This window comes from Protopterus annectens, chromosome 9.part0, assembly GCF_019279795.1.
Source record: "Protopterus annectens isolate FY-2018-M chromosome 9.part0, PAN1.0, whole genome shotgun sequence".
In the NCBI taxonomy this organism is placed as follows: Eukaryota; Metazoa; Chordata; order Ceratodontiformes; family Protopteridae; genus Protopterus; species Protopterus annectens.
The window spans coordinates 157,630,208-157,651,156 of NC_056743.1; the positions used below are offsets into that span (position 1 = coordinate 157,630,208).

A 20,949-nucleotide genomic window follows, 5' to 3' on the forward strand; every position below is an offset into this window, starting at 1 on the left:
TAAAATTCATAGTGGAAATGTGGTTCAGATGAACCCTCCTGGAATAAAAGTGATTTTAGAAAACCTGACAAAGAAGTGGAAGCATTGGATCCAGAATTTTGATTTGTTCCTTCCTTTAAGTAGAATACCTAAGATACCTGAAAAGATTCAGGGTGCAACATCCAAGCCTACTGCTAAAGATATTTAACTATTTTTGTTTTCTTTGAAGAAGACAAAAATAACAATATCTAGAGATAAATCCAGTTATTAATGTAAACATGTCGAAAGAATTTACCAAGAGCACAAGGTCTTATACAGACTGTAGATACATATGTTTCTGAGATGAAGAACAGACCCAGGCTATCTATTTAGTCAATTGCTTGATTCTGTAATGAGAGAGAATAATTTGTGGTTTCCGAAATTATGAAACAAGGACTGGCTTTTACAAGAAACAGACCTGACTTTATCAAAAACTGTGAATGAGTGCAGAGAAAATGTAATTACTACTGAAAAGATAAAAGAACCAAATAATGAAAATGAAGTGTATAAAACAAAATGTGGGTCAAATAATAAGGAAAATAAAACATAAAAGCAAATGTTATAAAATTGATGGTTATAGAAAGGAGTGCCATGAGGTAGTTGTAAATGTAATGAATATGAAAAAGGGAGGCATGTGGCAAAGAAGGAATCCAAGATGACGGTTAGACAAAACACTGTATGGCAGGATCCCCTTGTCCAGCTCTCAAGCAAAATTGCAAACAATTTTATACAAAAGGACATTTTATTTTCAAAATAGTTGCATATTGTTGGACAGAAGTATGAAATGAAGTCTCTGTAGGTACTTTGTAAATGAAAAGTCAATGCTGTGGATTCTTAAAATGCATCAGAGACAGAGAGACAGGTGTGCTAAGCAGGTTGTTGGAACGAATGCTAAGAATTAATGGAGTGATACTGCAGCTGAAATTTGATACTGGTGCAAAGTGCACTTGTCAAAAATTCTATTAAACTTACTGGTCTGTATGGCTCTCCAGAGAAGCCTGAAGGTATATTATGAACTTGTTTTGGTCAATGTGAGGAACCATTGGATGAGAATAGCTGACATGTTAAAACACGGATAAGAAGTTCAGTTTCTTTTTCAAGTAGTTACACGTAAAGAAGAGAAGTCCAATACTTTGGGTTACATGGCTTCTGAAGAACTAGGGATAACGAAAGGAATTTACAATGTGAGAGAATAGACCACATGTGTCCGAACTCAATCAGAGCCATAGGGACGACTCAGATACTATATAAAGTCAAAACAATGATATCCTGAATAACCATTCTGATTTGTTTTCAGGCTTAGGGAGCTCTCCAGTAGAATATTGCACACAAAATCATGTCTATGTTTAGCCAATGAGTGGCACGTTCCTTGAATGGCCATTCATCGTACACATATCAGAACGCAGTACATACTTATCACTACGATAGGGATAAGGAAATCTGCCCTTTCCCCACTGTAGTGCAATCCCGGAGTGGGTATATATATAATGAGCAGGGGATGAGGGTGTGGGGGGCATAGCCCCCACATGGGGAGGATTCCGTGAACATCAGACCATATATATACCAATCCCAAGGGTACACTACAATGGGGAAAGGGCAGATTTCTTTATCCCTGTCATAGCGATAAGTATGTACTACATTCATTTTGTTTATGTCGGCCAATTATGATTGTTCGATGTTAATATGTTTATGATCATGTGGCCTTTTGTTGAAATGCAGCTTCACTGATATGTGTACAATGAATGGGCTTTCAGAGAACATGCCATTCGATGGCTAAACATAGACCCCACAAAATTTTATGATCTGTCAGAGATTTATTCTTCTGGAAAAGTACCTGTACTACCCAGAAGTAAAGGTGAACAGGAGGGAGGGAGGTAAGGTAAATGGCCAGCCTAGCTGTCATTATGAAGCAGCTAGAGACAACAGAATGCTTTAATGGTGTGGTCAGTGCTGTAAAAAAGATAAAATCTGCATTTTCACTGACCTACATGAGCCGAATAATGTGAAACCCTGACCACTGCTACAGTCAAAGAATGAGCAGCCAAAATGCCATGCGATGTATCATTCTAGTACTAGATATAAACCTGTGTTTTTTTGATAGATACGGCTAGATGAGTAGGATTCCTAATTGAGTACATTCAATACATCATTAGGAAGATACAGGTTCCCTAGACTCCCATTACATATTTTTATCAGCAGCAAATGTACTTCAACAAGCTTTGTACAGTTCTGGAAAGGTGTGCTCATAAAAGTGGTCTATAGCATACATGCTGTCATGTATATGGATACCACCATATATACTATATTTATTTTATTATTATTATATTTGTTTTTGTTAATAAAGAAAGTCTGACTGGATGTAATCCCATTTTCAGAGGCCCAGGGAGAAAGCTCCTCATATTAAGTTTACAAGAATTATTACAATTATTTTTGCATATATTTCAAAGTAGAAAGAGAAAGCATTCATAATTTACAAACTATATAAATCTCAGGTGTGGTACAAGTGGTTGTAAATAGGTATATATTAAATAAAAGTAAATACTGAAGCTGATTTAGGAGTTTATAGGTTTGGTAGAAACAAAAGCGACAGCTGTAAGAGATGAGGTACATAGGCAGTCATGTGATTAGCATGGAAGTTGTTTTAAGGTTGTGGAGAGGTGGTAGGTAGACGTTTTTTATGGTGAGAGTGATGCTAGAGAAAATATAAAGGATTAGCAGAAAAAAGGTGAGAGATCAACAGAGAAAAAGAGATGGGAGAGAAAAACATCATTAAGAGGATGTGTATGATACAGGTTAGATAGTGGATCAGAGATTTTAAGATATAGGGTTGTGTTAAAGAGGTGGTCATTTCTGATAAAAAGTATGTGTTGATGTTGAGTGTAAAGTGATTAGCTGGAGAGCATGGGGTGAGCATGGGATGGTGTCAGAAAGGGGAGGATGAGGAGTGAGTTTATAAAAGGGAGAATCTAAAGATTAAGAGCAATAGTTTGGTAAGAAACTTAGAGAAATAACTATTATTACAAGATAGTGTATGGAAAGTAGTTGAGATCTAACCAGGTTTGGAGCAACAGCATAGCCAGTTACTGTTCAGGTGTTGTCTGAGTTGTGTTCTGAAGATAGGTAGTTTATGTATTTCTTTGGGTGAAAAATATAATTCCCAATGTTGTATATGTAATTAGAGTAGAGAGAAAGTGTCACCAGCAGTATTGTAGGATTTGGTAACAAGCAAGAGGGATTTGTTGGTTGATCTTAGGTCTCTGCTACTAGTGTAAAACTGGAGTTTATCTTGGTGTGCTGTGCACTTTTGTAGCATGTATAAAAGTTTATGTGCAGTGATTAGTTGGAAGAATGTTAGGTAGTGGGATAATTCTTGCCAGTATAATTCTCTGAGTTCATTGTAGTAGTGTGGTTTACTTGTAATGAATTTGGCTGTTTTGCTGTAACATGATGCTAATTTTAGTTTTTTTTTCTGTTTTATTCAAGTTTGTAAGAACTGGTAAGGCATACAGTAGAGCTGAAAGCAGATTCTGGCTATTAATTGTCGAGTTGAGTATGTAAGATATGGCTTTATCCTATAGAGGGAATTGAGTCTTATGTGAGTTTTTTTGATAACTTGAGACAGATGCTTATCAAATTAATTTGTTCATCAATTAGCATAACTAGCAGTTTTGTTTGGATTCCTATTACTATTTTTGGTGTTATTGGATGAGTGGATGTCAAAGGGCATTAGTTCTGTGCATTTTTTAGTTGTAAAAAGCTTTACTTTGGTTTTATTAATATTAAATAAAAGATGATCATTGGTTAATCAGGCTTTGACTGCAGTGAAAAAGAGGTACATTATTGGTTGTAGTTTTGGAAGGATTTGTGCAGAGCAGGTGAGTGTGGAATCATCTGCATATTGTGCAATTAAGGCAAGGTTGGTTGCTGTGTGCAGTTTGTAAAGATGTTAAATAGGAGTGGTCCTAGGATTGAACCCTGTGCGACTCTAACACTGACTAGTGAGAGAGGGGGGAACATTCTTGCTGCCATTTAACTGCTTGTTGGTGACCAATCAAATAGTCTCTCAACACTATCATGATTTCTCAGCTAAGTCTGAGGAAGCATTGTTCAGTGAGGAGTTTTTGATATGAGAAGGTATTGAATGCTTTCTTTCAGATCAATAAAGAGGGAATAGAATAGCTGACCTTCATTTCTGTAGTGGTTGATAGTATTAGTTAAAGTAAGGAGGGGTGGTTGCAGTACTGTGGCTGGGATGGAAACCATGTTTTATATTCATTTAAAGGTTACTATTGGTGAATTAGTCAATGAGTTGGTATGGATGCATTTTTCTAGTATTTTGATAGGGGTAGAATTGCTGTAGGTCTGCAGGTTTTTTTTTCCCTGAGATTTTCTACCTTTCTGTAGAGAAATAATTTAGGACATTTTCCATATTGATGGGATGTGATTTTCTGTAATTGAATGGTTAATAAGTATGAAGGTCTGGTAGGAAACGACATCTGCTACTAGCTTTAGGTATTTGGTAGGTAACTTGTTGGCTGCTAAAGTAGTTGGTTTTAAATCTGCTTTGCAGTTTTCTTATTTTGGAAGTTTGGACAATTTGAAATGAAAAACCTGGAGGATCTGGCATAGTGAGGGGAGTTTCTGCCTTCTTTTTTAATTAGGGACAGAATAAAGTTTGTGAAATAGGAGTTAAATTGTGTTTATTGGTGCTGTTTTTTAGGGGTGGAGTGGAGACTTGGCCAGTTTGAAGAAGTATTTTTATGGAGGACAAAAACATGTTTGTATTGTTTGGGTTTTTTGCTGGATGTTAGAGTAGTAGGACTGTTTGTCTTTTCTGATGTGTTTTTTGATAGATTTCTAAGCTGTCTAAAGTTTTGTATGCTTCTTGTGTTTTGTTTGTAATTCTGTTGTTTCCAGGCTTTATCTATTTATTTTAGGAAGTGCATGGCATTGTTTATTATCCAGGGATCTGGTGTTTTCCCTTTTTATTAGTGATTGGTGCTACCTTGTTTAGAATATTTAGGGAGATGTTATTAAAGTGCATTATGGCATCATCTAGGAGTAGTGTCTTTAGCTAGTCCCTGTTGTAGTGATGCAGGGAAAAAAATAAAGGCTTGTTTGTTAAAGTTTTTTAGATTGCATACTTGATCATATGTTATTATTCTATTTTTATAGAAGTGTTGACTCAGCAGATAGCTTGGGAGATTATCTTTAATACTATCCGGGAGGAAACCTGAGAGATTTATGTTAAGAGTTTTATTGGTTACTATCCAGTCTACAATAAACTTTTTTTCATTTGTATTCAGGTTGTTGATGGGATTAGTTGGGAGAAACCATGCAAGTTTAGGGAGTTGGAGGAGATATCTAAGTTGCAGGTATACCAATTTACATTGAAGTAGCCCATTATGATAGTTTCTTGATGAATGTTTTGGGATGTCCAATGGAGGATATCTCCTATGGTAACTGTGTTAGTAGAGGTATGTAGATTCCTATTATACTGAAATATTGTTTATTTATTTTGAGTTTTGTGAAAAGTTATTTCTGTGTTTCTAAATTTTGGGATGTTAAGGTTGTTAAGATTTACATCAATATTATGTTTTATATATGACTGCTATTCCTCCTCTTCCATGCTTAATTTGTCAAGTCTGTGTATATTATAGCCAGAGGGTATGAATTCATTGTCTTTTATTTCTGACTTTAGCCAAGTTTCACTTAAGACAAATACATCAGGGGCCTATAGTGCAAGTCAGGTGTGGAATTCATGTATCTTATTTGATATACTTCTCAGGGTCATGTTTAGTAGGAACAGATGTGTTTCTTTAGAGGGGAGTGTCTGTAAGGAAGTGGGAGGTATGATCCTTTTGTTGAATATTTTTGGTCCAGGATTTGGATGTATGTCGCCCCTAAGTTTGAGATGAGCTGCTAAGTGTAATAGTAATACATCTATTTTGTAGTTAGTCTGTTTTTTAATATTGTTTTTTGGGTTGTACATTGTACTTTTATATATCTAAAAGAGAATCATTCTACATAAGTAGTTGAGTACAGTTCCAGGGATATGTAGATTGATAAGGTCTATATGTTGCTGGGGTGGATGTGAAGGTCAGTAGGAGAATATGAGATGCTAGGTAAGTGTTTATGGTAGGATGTAAGTTGTGCAGTCAGAGTAAGTAGCAGGAGAGTCAGAGAGATTGAGAGCATGTTGAAATTAGGAAAAGGAGAGATTAGAATAGATTAGCTGTGTTAGAAACAGGCTGAGTAGATTAGCTGTTTTAGAACCAGGCTTAGGTAGATTAGAAACAGCAGAACAGTAAATGAAGGTTAGGTGGGTAGATGTAGCTATGTAGATAAGGTTAGCTAGAATGAGAGGAAAATGTGGTGGGTTCGAAAATAAGTAAGGACAGAAGAGATGGGTGACTGGTTTTGTAAGAAAGAAGTAATGAGGACAGTGATTGTTAAGGAGGAAGTTTTATAGTGGGAGGAGTATAAGAAGGAGGTGCATTGTTAGTGGCTATTGGCTAGTGGGGTGAATATGGCTAGAGTTAGGAGAGTAACATTTTAGATGTAGTGGTTGTCGGTGGGAATTGGGGGTAGGGTAGGCAAACAGAGTGGGAAGCACCTGAGAAGTAACTACCAGTGCTAAAACAACCTATCTGTCAGCTTATGAATACCACAAGATGTTGAGCTATATATATTACCAATCAAGCTGTTTTACATAGAAAGCAAAGCGTCTGGTTCTGGGATAAGTATTTTACTTGCTATTTGAAGGAGAAAGTGAATAGTTAATGTTATGCTAGAGCAGACTCAGTAGCAAGTCTAATGCTGAGTTCAAATTGATTAAGTGGTAGTAAGTGAGAAAAGCCCAAGAACTACATCTCATTTCAGTGTATATGCCAATATACAGTTAATGAAATTTTCTTTTGGTATCTGATGCTAGTAAACTTCAAACTATTTCTGTAAATGAATTCAGCTAATAAAGTCCTTAAGGAGTATTTACTATGTAAAGTAAACATGCATGGCAGGACCCAGCATTTTTTCTGTTACTAAAAGTCAGTTTTCCAGATGACTGTTTTACTGACTCTTTCAATGCAGGAATACAAGTTATGGAATGTGAGCAGGGCTGGTTGCTGTACAGTTAGAGAATGGACTTTGATAGGGTGGACCAGAAAAGAAAAAGCTGAGAAAAAATTACTTGAGATGAGATGTGAATAATTACCTTGCTTATTATGCAAATAGAGTGAACTTATATTCTCACAAAGCATTGTATATTGTTTTATATTACTTAAGGAGTTCTGAAATCTTTATCACTTTTCAAATTCTGAGATATAGTTGCATTGCTACTACAGTATTTAAAATTATGTGCACAATTAAGACACAAGTGTACATTTTGTATCAAAAGTAGCATTCATTTAAAGAATAGCAGTAGTCATTGCAAAAAGCAGTTTCCTGGCATCATCAGCTTATGGTGTCCAACCTAGAAATCCAATGCAGTAACCATTTACACATTTAACACATGTAATGACTTCTACATTCAGAGTAATTTTTCCAGCATTCTACAGCAACATCCAAAATATATATCTACATTAATAAAAGCATCTAAATCTCAGATGCAGAATTTAAAGATTAATTATTTGGCTTTGTGTTAAAAAATTAATTTATGCTCTGTGCATACCCTTATAGTCATATGCGTTGTAGCACTGCATAATTGCAGTATGTTTTCCTCACTGCTCCACACTACTGGCCAGGAGCAGTTCACGGACATTTTGGGCTCATTGACCATGACTGCAGCTCATCCTGACTTACCATATATTAAAACCAAAGATCAAGTCCTATGTTAGTATTCATTTGTTGGGGATTTAGATCATCACCATGTTGTAGCAGGTAGTAGTGCTTCTCTGCATGGTAATCTGCTGCATTTTGCAACATTTTTAGCTAGGTTGTATTTTGACCATTTTTGAGCCTTCTTACAGATTACATGCTAGAGTTATTGTTGAGCCACATTATTCCGAAAAAAAATCTTCAAACAAGACTTGGTTCAACTTTTTTCCATGGTTTTCCTACATTAACTAATTTTTAACTGAACAGTAATGTCCCTTGTCCCTAAACATTTGTGCATTACTGTGAAGAAATTGGACAATGTTATTTGTGCTAGCATGTCTGGCTGAAGTTTTGTATATAATTTCAGATTAATCTATGTATTATATGCTAGCTATGATATTGTAAATAAGTTCTTACATGTTGACTGATAATCTGTACAGAATGTTTTAACAACTTGAACAATATACTTTTACATTTTTAACTGCCTTTAGAATCTTCCTTCATAAACATATGCAAACTGTCTCAGATTCAGCTGATCTGCAGGTGATGCAATCAGAATGTTGATAGTTGCTATGTGTTACTGTCAGAAGCTGAATGATAGGAAGGAACTTTAATAAACAGCTATTGGTTGACTTTCAAAATATGAAATGAAAATTAGAATTGGAACAGTTGTGACAGTTAAGCTAAAAAAGAGCCTGCTGAAGACAGTTGAAGTCAGTTGTCAGATATAGTTGTGAGCTGTTTACAGATGTACTGCGCAGTGAATACCCGAAAAGGACTCACCAAGAACTGTAAGCCTGCCTTTGCTCTGTTGTAGTAATTTAGTTTAGCTCAGGGACGGTGTTCTTTAGTTAGTTAGGAAATTATAACTAATCAGTTAGATCAGTTACAGTTTTTCTGAATGTTGGATTTCTGTCCTACAGTACTGATTTCATTTTCCTCGTGATTGAGTTTTGTTTATTGGAAATCACTGTTTTATATTTTTAATAATTTTGCTCAGTATTAAATATTTTTATTAATTTACATTGTGGCTGGTCAATCAGTGTTTTTACTTAGTGATTTGAGAGTGCTTGTACTTGCCTTGATAACCTCCTGGGCCACTTCAAAAGCCTAGCTGCTTTGGTCATTTGCTACTATTTGTTTTAATATCTAATTTTCATAATTGGACACCCCCATAAAAGGCCATGAAGACATTCTTATTGGTGGCAGCATTACTGTATTATTTTGGGGAAGGGACACAGCTGGAAATCCATATCAGGCTTTTCCAGAAGTGTTTGGATGTGTGTAATTTCATTTACTGAAGTGTGAGCATATCAGAGGTCTTAAACTGAGACACGTTGCTCTGAAGTGTATAATAAGGGGTTACATTAGGGGTGGACAGAAGTATACAGTCCAGTCCCAGGTTATAGAGCATGGTCCTGTTGTGCTATTAGTGGACAATTATGGAAATAGGGCGATTTGCCCCACCAATGCAGTTGAGAATGAACTGAGTCATAATCCAGAAGTACCTGATGGACTGGGTGAGAACTTTTCTATTAAAATGATGGAGTTTGTAAAGAGGAAACCCTGTCTACTGTTAGAGAATACACAGACTGAGAATGATGGTGTAAATGAATATGGCAACATCAATTTCTCTGCTTTTCTGAGAGATGCACATAATTTTGAAGATCTCTTGTACAAAATCAAGAAGATACAAGCACAGCGGGCACACTTTGAAGCCTGCCTCAAGAACAAAGTGATTCCACAAGGTTTAAGAACACTCAAGATGCCAACTTATGGTGAGCAACAACCTGAACTATTATCGAGATGGCAACAACTGAACCTGGAGGTGAGCTTTAATTACATTCACTTACTTCTAGAGTTCAGTGACAAAGAAGAGGCTTTGATAATGCAGAATATTGTCTCACAGAGAGATATTTTATTTTGTACATACCCACACAAATTAGTGGAGGAGAAATTGAATAATGTACTGGATTCTGTACACATTTTTGAAAACAGACTGATGAGACAGAAGTTGGGCAAGCTACGGAGGGACATAGATGATTTTAAGATGGGCCATGTGTTTGTATTGCCCAAAAAAATGCATAACAGAATTGGCAGGGTCTCATACCACCTTAAATCAGCAGAACAGCATGAGTTCAAGGAGTGACGAAACATCAATGGCCATTTCCAGCAGTAGTGAAGTGCCTACAGAGGAATGTCTAGGGGCTAAACATAAAGCTAATGCTCCACCTCTTACCACAGACACTGATGATGTTAATGGCGTCTGGAGTTTGAATAAGAAAAGCTCACCTCATAAAACAACTGAGAGTGGAAGGAGTGAACAAATTAATTTGACTACAGAGCTGGGTTTTGCGATGGCATCAAACCTTTCTGCTAATGACGAAATACTGTTTTTTTCTGACACTGCCAATTTGTCTGGACACATTACAACCGATGAGCAGGGAGCAGAGAGAGTTCTACAGAAAGTGGATGAGGAGGAGGCATTCACAGGACACCCTGAGCAAGACAGGGCAGAGAGGTCCGAGGAAACCCTGATATGGAACATCTCTTCGAGAGCATTAAACCAGGTACAATCTACATTACTGAATAAGTGAATATCGTTTATACCCTCAAGAAGAACTGAGGTAACTGAATCTATATTTAACTTGAAAATGTTTAATAGAAATGTTCTTTTAAAAATTATGTTTAAAAATGATTCAGACTTTGACAGTGCTAGATATAGGAAACCAAGCATGTTTATACCACCGGGCCATACTACAATGGACATTTTTTTGCAATTATGTGAGGCAGAACTGTTTGAGGAGTTGGGGGATAGAAGACAAGAAAGTTTTTACAACATGAGTAAACAAGATAATGGGGCTTTGAAAAGCTTACAAATGGATCAAACTATTGTGATAAAACCTGCAGACAAACGTGGTCCAATAGTAATCATGGACAGTGACTACTACACTCACACTATGCTGGATATGTTATGTGATAATAATGTTTATAAACTGATTAGTCCTGCAGAGCTTAGGAAATTGATTGTGAATGTCGAACATACTATTTATGATATGTTTTTGAACAATATTATAGATTTAGATTTGTATAACTATTTTAAAGTATCCAAACCTTTGACACCAATCATAAAAGGATTACCTAAGATCCACAAAGATCTGGTCACACCCCCTTTGAGACCCATTGTCTCTGGGAAGAACTGGATAACAGAATGTCTATCACTGTTTGTGGAGAAGAACCTGAGGCATGTGGTTTATAAGAACAATTATATTCTTAAGGATTCTAAACAATTTTTACAAGATTTGTTTACTTATAATAAGGATGTTGATTTACAAAAAGGATCAGTTTTGTTAGTTACATTAGACGTACGTTCTCTGTTCACGTGCATACCAAACGAACTAGGGGTGGATATGTTGCGGGATTATTTAATATCTGATAGGATTTATGAAGGTAGACATGCAGACTTACTATGCCAATTAATGACACTCATTCTGGAAAACAATGTCATGATGTTTGAACATGACACATACTTATAGAAAGAAGGCGTAGCTATGGGCACTTCCAGTGCCAATAGCTATGCCAACCTGGTCATGGCTAGTTGGGAAAATAATTATGTGCTATCAGGAGACAGATGGAAACAGGTAATTTTCTACAAAGTTTTATAGATGACCTGTTTCTGTTGTGGAAGGGCAACATGGTTGAGTTAGAGAGCTTCTGTGAATTTATTAATGGCATGACTATCTTTCTTGCATTTGAGGTGAATTCTTCATACAATGAGATGAATTTCCTTGACTTATGTGTATATTGGGACAACACTGGAAAATTATCCACTAAGATGTATAGGAAGGACTGCCATAGGAATCATCTTTTGCACAGAAACAGTATGAACCCAAGGCATATTTTTACAAATGTTGTTAAAGGCCAAATTCTAACAGCCTCTAGGCTCACCACCGAGGATGAAATATTTGATGGTGAATTGATTGATTTAGAACAGAGGTTCTTGGAGAGGGGATACACTGACTCTACCACCCGTGAGATACTATCCAATGCAGTAGATCTGAGATGTGATGTTGGGAAACCATATTATTTGGATGAGGGGGTGTCATTTACACATAGGACAACTCACAAGAAGAAAAGGATGAATAATTATGTACACGTGTCTACTGAGTGTTTGAGTGATGTACGTGTATTTACAGATATCATCGGTAAGTACTGGCCCGTTTTAACACAGGATCCAGACATACGCACTATTGTAGGTGATAAGCCCAGTTTTTCCTTTAAGAATAAGAAATCACTCAGACAGTATTTATGTTACCCCAATAAGAGAAGGGATACAGATGACTTGTATGGTAAAAGAGGGACCATTCCTTGTTACAATTGCAACCAATGTAAGTACATTGATACTAGCAATAAATGTACACACCCAGATCTTAAGACAGAGTTTTAAGGTTAGAGCAGGTTGCAACAGCATGAATATTGTTTTTCTAGCTGTCTGCAACACATGCTCGTCCTTTTACATTGGAAAGACCAACAGGAAACTCAGATATAGAATTAGGGAACACATGCTGAAAATCAGAATTGGTGATTGTACTAATGCCTTAGTGAAACGTGCACAAGACAGATGTATCACACACCTGTAGGTTTCTTGCTATTGAAATGGTTCATGAAAATGCTAAATTCACAATGTCACCCCCTCTTTCAAAGACAACTGAAAGCAGGTGGATAGTGAGACTCAGGGCAGACAGAGGGAAAGGTTTGAATGATAGGGTATCTCTTAAATCCCTATTAAGGGCCAGACCATTGGTTAGGAAATAAGTTTCAAAATGTTCATATATAAGTTATACAGAGACACAGTTTTTTAAATATACACATAAAAAAATTTAAATAATCTTTCAATATGTTTCTACGGGTTGCTATGTATGTTATAAAGCATTTTCTGTGATGCTGTTTTTTGATTTGCTAAAAACATTTTATTTTGTAGCAGGGATATGTTTTCTCTTTAAGAATGAATTTTTTAAGTTAATTATTTCTTACTGGTAATTGGTTGTTTTTTAATTACTACAAGTATATACTGGTTGGATAATTTGTTATTTCTAGGTTTGATGAAGTGGTGTATCTTACACCACAAAAGCGCTCACCAAATACATTTATTTGAACTTTTAACAACATTTCTTAGCCGATGAATGGTCTGTTGGATGTTTTCGTGGACAATTATGGAAATTGCTCTTGTTTAAATGTCAGTCTCACACTGGGGTCAGTAGTGAGAACTGAAGCTCATTAGTTACTGAACCAGGATATTGCGAGACATCATATTGTTGACAGTCCAGTGGGGTATTATCTAAATGTCACAATTACTATCAGCAATAATTAAATAGTTTGAAGTACAGATATGTGGAACCATCTATACAATTAGACATTTGACTTTATCAGACACTATGTTTCAAGTATCAGTTTGATGTCAAAAGGCTAAAATAAACAAGCTATTTTGGGGGGATAAAAACATCACATTTTCTCCCCAAGAGGGTCAACCAGTAGTGTACAAGAGTATTCTTTTACCTCAGTGTCCCCATAGCCACCTCATCTTAGAAAAAATTCTATTTACCTTATGTAACCACTAGAATATAGCTGCCATTTCATAACTCCTGTTCCTTTTAAACAGTGCCACTGTCTTACCTTGAAAATGCTAAATGACCCCAATACAAAAAAGCTAATTTCCTCTTAGGGTCTTTAATCTTCAAACGTGTCAAATGAAAGTAATTTTTGATCCTTGCAAGTAGACATATACTTATATTGCCCTTCAGTAATCTATTATTACTTCCCAAAGACACAGTCTCTCATTGACCCCCTCCAGTACAAAAGTACAAGTAGTGAAAACAGATTTTCAAATGTAATGTATAATGTATAAAAATCTGTGACTCCTGCCCTAAGGTTTTGCAGATGCTTTCATTTAGATACTCTCCCAGACACCTTCGCCTTCATAAATGGTCTTCCTTTCTACTCATGTTTCACTTTCTTTATTTCTACATCTCCTTTACTAAATAACATCTTAAAAACTTTGTTCCTCTTCCTCACCCTTCATTTCATTTCCTCACCTTTTACTTTTTAATACTAACTACATCCCTTTTTGACATACTGGAGTACCATTATGCAATAATTGTGCTAAAAATTCAAATTTTTGCATTCATTAGGTCTATCATACTCTTAGCTTTCAAATCTCCTGCAAAATAGGTCTGCTTGCTAGTATGTACATATATGGTACATTTGTTTCTCTCTCATTGTACATTAACATTGTTTAACATTTTCTACTACTGAGGGTTAAGATGCCTTGCAAATGTATTAGAGTCTTCAACATCCAATATTAGTTTGACTTCTTGCCTATACTGATATGTATTATAACTGCTTAGTACCCTTCATATCTTTCCAGTTTTTATTTTATACACTCAAGGTTGTTTTAAGTATTTATTCCATTTTAATGCACAGTTTTTCAGTAACACTGGGTTTGTACTAGTTAGCAGAGCTTGAAAGTTGTTAAGTTCATTGACCTACAAGGGGTAACAAATCAAAGTAAATAAATTAATACATACTTACATATATATATATATATATATATATATATATATATATATATATACATAATACTTACATGCATACAAATATACACGCATACATATCTTTGTACAGTTGACTGCACCTGTTGTTCTATCCTTCACTGTCTCTAGAAGAGGCACTTTGTAGGGCTAGGTTTTATGGATCGAAACAGAAGCTGCATGACATATTTGCATAGCTGCTCAAATCTGTTACTTTTCAAACTACCACTTTTTCTTACCAGAACTTATTGTGCAGTTGAGTAGGTTCTGTGAATTCTGTAGGACCCTGGTATGAGATGGCTAGTGTGTCCCAACCCTACATAATAGCACATGATGTCTGTGAATAACACCCATTATGCATCATTTCAGAAATATGAGCATTGCAAAACTGGCTAGAAAGCTAACAAGAGACCCATACCACAAAACAAACTCTTGGTTCCTTGTTTTTGAAAAACAAAAACAGACAATTGTATTGGGTTTTCTCTCACTAACAGATATCATTACTGTATAGGAGAAGAATATCAAATTTAACAAGCAAAAAAATAAATGTGTAAGTAAATTAATAAATTTAAAAAAAATTACTTTTTTAGGTGAATCTAGGGAAGCATACATATTTTATTGAGGTGATCCTATGAAGGACAGCAACTGAAAATGTTCTAGTGGCACATAATTTTCTCCAGGCTGAAACACACAGTGCAAGATGAAAGGACAGTGGTGAATATCAATAGAATGGTGGAGCCTTTGCATGTTCAAAACACAGTAATCCCCCCTACTTATGTGTGGTATCACTTATTGTAGCTCTATAGAAGAAGGGGGATAGGTTGGTAGACTGCAGTAGAATTAAGTTAAATAATGAGCAGAAACAGAGGGGGATGGGGGCTGAGGTATAGGGAGATAGGTATCTTAGTATGAACCCCAAAGACGAGAAGAGAAAAGGGTATAATTTGGGTACATTATATCATTGCTGCATGTCTTATAGAATAAGAAAAGGAGGGGAATACAGTTACTAACTGCAGCTACAAGGAGAGAAAGTCAGTTCAAATCTAGCTTAAGGAAATCTTATTTTACACCGACTGCAGTGACACTCCTGTAATGCATAGTCAGGGGGTTTAGTAGGTCAAAGGATGACATTCAAGGATCCATGTGATAGTGAAAGACCAATAAGGTAAAGGTTGGAGCAGAGAAGCTGAATGTGGGGACAGCCACAGCATTCAGGTAAAGTTAAAATAGTCTGCCTGTATTGTAAAGCCTTATCATGTTCCTAGACAAAAGAAATGTATTAAGTTCTTGTAATGCTGACTAAATATACCTAAATAGAATACTTACTCAATTGATCCTAATTACTATGCTTTCTAGACTGTTTTCAGACATTGGTTATTGCAATGTAACAGTATTGCTGCAACATCTGCAAACATATTAGTACTGACTTCTTCTCAGACTGCTAAGATGCTACAGATGCTAAAATACATGGCTGTATTCTACTACTTCTAGTCTGGAATTCTTTGATCTATGTAACAATAACAATTCTTGCTACTAACTTGGAATATATCATTTGGTTGCAGATTTGATATACCTTCTTTAATGTTTTTGAAGTAGATTCTAACAAACTTATTCCGGTCACTGCGACACTGTTCGTGGTGAAAGCCCAAAGCATGCAGAAGTTCATGTTGGACAATACCATGATAAACACATCCTGTACCAAGGGAGAGGTCTTGTCCACCAAGTTGTCTTCCTACAAAGGACCAGCATCTAATGATCAATAAAGACAAGTAAAGTTAATTAAATAATAGATCAACAGTCAAATTGCAGAAAAATTCAATAATAACATATTTGTATATAGTAAGGCCATAATATGCTGCTTTGTTAAGCTCCACATGAACTACTGTTGACTGTTATATTCTCAACACAGTGAATGAGACATGACATTATTACAGTGAATTTTAGATGAAGTTATACAGCCCTCATATTAAAAAAATAGGATTAAAAGAAAAGATAGACCAGTTATCTTGATGAACTTATTCTGGTCCGATTCTGGAACCTAAACACTGCAGAATCTGCCCCTTGTTCCTGCAAGTTCATTAACATGTATTGTATTCATTCCACTGCTATCTGAATTTGCTCTAATTCTTACTTGCCACGCGTTAGCTAATAAGCGCTTAGAGATCCTTCAGTGAATTACTGAGCCCTGATCCTGTGTAATGAAACTGTGAACTGTAACCATTTTGTAAGATCTTTTTCTTCAGAAAATTAAAAATAAAACTCTATTTCATGGAGTCAGCTGCACAGTTAGTGTGTCTTACTTGCCCTGCTTGTCTCTGTTTTGCTGCAAATGCTCTCTTGGTTAAACACTGTGATTCCTTTTACACATCTGTCATTCTACTGCTTTGAGATCACCGATATGACAATGTGCAGCTTTAATTGCACAATGGTCAGTCAGCCCTCTCCTGCCTACCCTCCTCAGTCTAGTTCCTCAGTAACCCCTGTCATTACCTGATGTGTTCCTAAATGGTTACCCCTTTCATAACGGTATTTTATCTCTATATTTTCTCCTTACTCTTACAGCTCTCCTGTTTTAGAATGTTCCACCTTTTGTGTATGCCTAGAATTCTTATAATAACTTCAGTCCATTTCTTTTTATTTGTGAATACATAGTTGTCAAGTCACAAGTTGGCAGATATTCAGGAAACATGCTCCTTCCATCCATGAGGGAGAACTCTAAGTTAGTAAATGCAAATAGCACAGGATTTGTTTGAGTGCACACACACAGAAGTACACAGATGTGCAAGGTGCACTCACTACATACACATAGCTGGAATTTTTTTAAAAAGTTTGCTAAAAATCATTCAGACCCCTTTCATAATACCAAGTACATGTACACCCCTTATCAAATAGTGCATTGCGATTTTTTATGTGTCTTTAATTGTTCATTTCCATCTACTATATCCGTTTGACTCAATAAAGGTGGATTTATACAAAATTTGCAGGTTTAATCACATCCTACATATTTATTTTCTATTTTCTATTGTCTGCCTTATGGCCTGTAGAGGTGGTAACATCAGGGAATGCAAAGTTGCACTTACTCCAGTCATCATGGACTGCTTATGTGCAGCACAGACTGATATCTTGCTGGTTCACATAAACCTGGTTTCAGCACCCCCCCCCCCAAATATACTGCAGAGTGAAGACAAAAATCTGCTCCCAAAAAACAAAAGAGGAAAAGTTATGACTGGGAGGAGGACTTAAATGAGTGGAACAGCAATGAGAAGGAATGGTCTACTATCAAATTTCGAATTACCGTTATGCGAACTTCGATTGACAGAAAGCAGTTTTTTGAAGTCTCATAACAGCAATTTGAAAATGTCAATATCACAACAGTGAATGCTAGTGTGCATTCACTGTTGTGAGATTGACATATTGATTGGAGATCACATTATGGTGAGGATGGGAAACTTTTTCCTTTTCCTCACAGTAGTGTGATCTCAGAGTTATAATATACAAGTAGCGGGGGGTGCAGGGGGCTTGCCCCCCTGCAAAACGTGTATTGACTGGCACCAGATGTTAAGGTAAGTTTGAAAAATGTCAACAATTTGATTTTGAATTGTTGCCATTTTTGTTTCGTTATTTTATTGGTCACTATCATTAATTTTGACAATGTTTTTCAAGTATGTCATTACTCAAAATAATTTTTTCAAAATTATGATAGTAAACCAGGAGGACATCCTTATTCAGGATGAGGCCAAGGTGCTATGGTGTTTGTAGGGAAGAAATGAGAGAAAGAAAGCTAGAGAGAGACAGAAAGAGTTGGAGAAGGGACTTGTGGACTGCTGGGTTAAGATATATTTGGTATGGACAACAAATAAGGCATACAACTGGATAAGTAATTAGCTAAGTAATATAATGTGGAGAAAGGGAAGAGGTGCTATAGCCTGTTTAAAAACATTGCACTAATATGTATTTTATTTCTTTTTTCTTTTCTCTTTTATATTCTTTATCTTCCCCAGACTGTATACTTTTAACTACATGTAACTATGATGGTCCAACAACAGGTGAAAGGTGTACATTCGAACAGGGGGAGGAACAGTAACAGGGGCCCATGGAGAAGACGCAAATAAAAGAAATGAAGGCCTCATCAAACCTCAGGGTCTTAACTAATAAAATGAAAGACTTTAAGGTATATAATTTTTCTCATTTTGAGTTTGATGAGTCCATTTGTGATTTGTTATTGAGAGGGTTGACCTTTATATCAAACGGAAAGATGAATTTGGTAAATTCAATCATCGATTTAAAATTATTTGTGCGGAAGTTGAAATTGGGTTTATTATTCCAATCTAATGAACCTGTCATAAACACATTTTACATTTCAAGCACCTACAATCCCCCACTACATCCAGCTTTGGAGATGTTCGAAACAACTTGTGAGCTCGACTTACGAGCTCTTGCATCTTCTCGGTTGTATAACAATAAAAATAATTTGAGTAGGTCCGAAAATATTAATTTAAATATGTTGATGGAAACAAAGGGTTTAAGATTAATAAAACCTGACAAAGGTGGAGGGGATGACCATATTCAATTTGACTGACTACATTTCCAAAATAGAAGAGATTTTGAATGGCAACACTTATACAGCAAGTTCCATTAATGAAATAAATAGAGCGTACAGGCACATTAGGGGAATCTTACATGACCTGTTCATTGATGGTGACATTAACATTGAAGAATTTAACTTTATGAATGTACTCCATCCTAGGACACCAGTTTTATTCAGTGTCCCAAAAATTCATAAAGATATTATTAGTCCACTAATGAGACCAATAGTGGATGCCCAGGGGTCTATAACATATCCAATTTCAAAGTTTTTAGATGGCAAACTCAAGGCAGTATTACAAAGTGAAAGCCATCTGTGCAGAGATTCTTGGGATTTTTTTGTCCAGAATGGGAAAAGCAAAATTTGGAGAACATTACATGTTTATTACCATCGATGTAAAGGACTTGTGTTCAGTAATACCACATATACAGGGCATTGAATGGGTAAATTCTTATTTACTTAGGAAAGGACTTCCACAAAATAGCATTTACTTTTATGAACAACTTCTTGAAGTGGTCCTTTATAACAACTTTATACTATTCAATGATAATCTGTACCTACAAAAAGAAGGTGTAGCCATGGGGTCCCCCTGCAGGGGGCTCTATGCTAATATTATAATGTGTGTTTGGGAAAAATTGTTTATTTTTGAATCTCCCTTCTATCAGTGGTGTAATGTTTACTTACGTTTCTTGGACGATATTTTTACTTTGTGGAGTGGTGAAGAACATATTGTAGATGCATTTTTAAAATATATCAGTAATACAACTTCCTTTTTAAATTTTACAGCTGTTAAAATATAGACAGTATATCTTATTTGGATTTTTTTTTAAAAAAAGATTATGACAACCACATCTATCTATCAGGAATTTTTCGTAAAGAAACATATAGTAATAGTTTTTTACACTTTGATAGCAATCATCCCTATACTCAAAAGAGGACAATTTGTTAGAGCAGCTAGAATGGTCAGCAATTGGGATGATTTTGTTTCAGAATGCAACTTATTGAAGAATATGTTTACACATAGAGGCTATCCTAATATAATGATTGATAACATAATGAATGAAGTTATGACAAAACGTGACAGTGGACACTTTCAACCTTTACTTGGTGGGACACAAGTTGTATCAACTCATTCTCCTATTAGTATAAACACATCAGATGTTACATGTATAAATCTGAGTGTTTCTGAGAGTGATGAATTATATTGCACAAGTAATAATAAAGAAAATAATTTCAGGAGGAGCTTTATTACAACTTTCAGTGCTGACAGTAATTCTATACGGAATATTCTTTTTAAAAATTGGAATTTATTGACAAATGATAGTACTTTACACAATAAATTTGATTTTACCCTGACTATAGTTTATAAAAAAGGATTTAACCTAAAAAAATGCTTTACACCTTCCACACTTATGCATAATGCCGCACCTAGTGTTACATAAGGTTTCAAATACTGTAGATATGTACTAGAGACCAGTTCAGTATTTATAAATGGTAACAATATCAGAGTATCGGGGAAAGTTAATTGTAATACTGACAGAATATTTTATTGTGCCATATGTTCATCTTGTTCTAGTTTTTATGTCAGGAAAACTGAACGCAAACTAAAAGAACGGATGGGTAAACATATTAGGGCCATTCGTGATAAAACCGAAACTAATGCTTTGGCAAAACATGTGAACACATATTCTTCACATTCATTTAAATTTGTAATTCTGGATACTTTACAATTAGATAAGAGGGGAGGTGCATGGCAAGCTCTATTAGAAAAAATGGAATTAAAATGGCAGATTAAATTGAATGCACATTGTTGGCCAGGAATAAATTGTGTACTTTCTGTTGGAAGCATCTTAAGGTTAAAGTCCCTTGACAGATAGTACCCTGAACACTATTAGGCATGTTTAACTGCTCATTTTTGCTGGTGTGTGCCATGACTATTTATTA

The 20,949-nt window shown here is 35.7% G+C and overlaps 1 protein-coding gene across 1 annotated transcript in view; it reads right to left on the minus strand.

Moving 5' to 3' along the window:
* The window catches only part of LOC122811101 (high choriolytic enzyme 1-like), a 154,085-nt gene that overhangs the window by 69,283 nt on the left and 63,853 nt on the right, over positions 1 to 20,949 (minus strand). Inside the window, exon 6 of the mRNA XM_044082678.1 lies at positions 15,994 to 16,169. Coding sequence (XP_043938613.1) covers positions 15,994 to 16,169 — 176 coding nt within the window. The remainder of the gene's footprint in view (positions 1 to 15,993; positions 16,170 to 20,949) is intronic.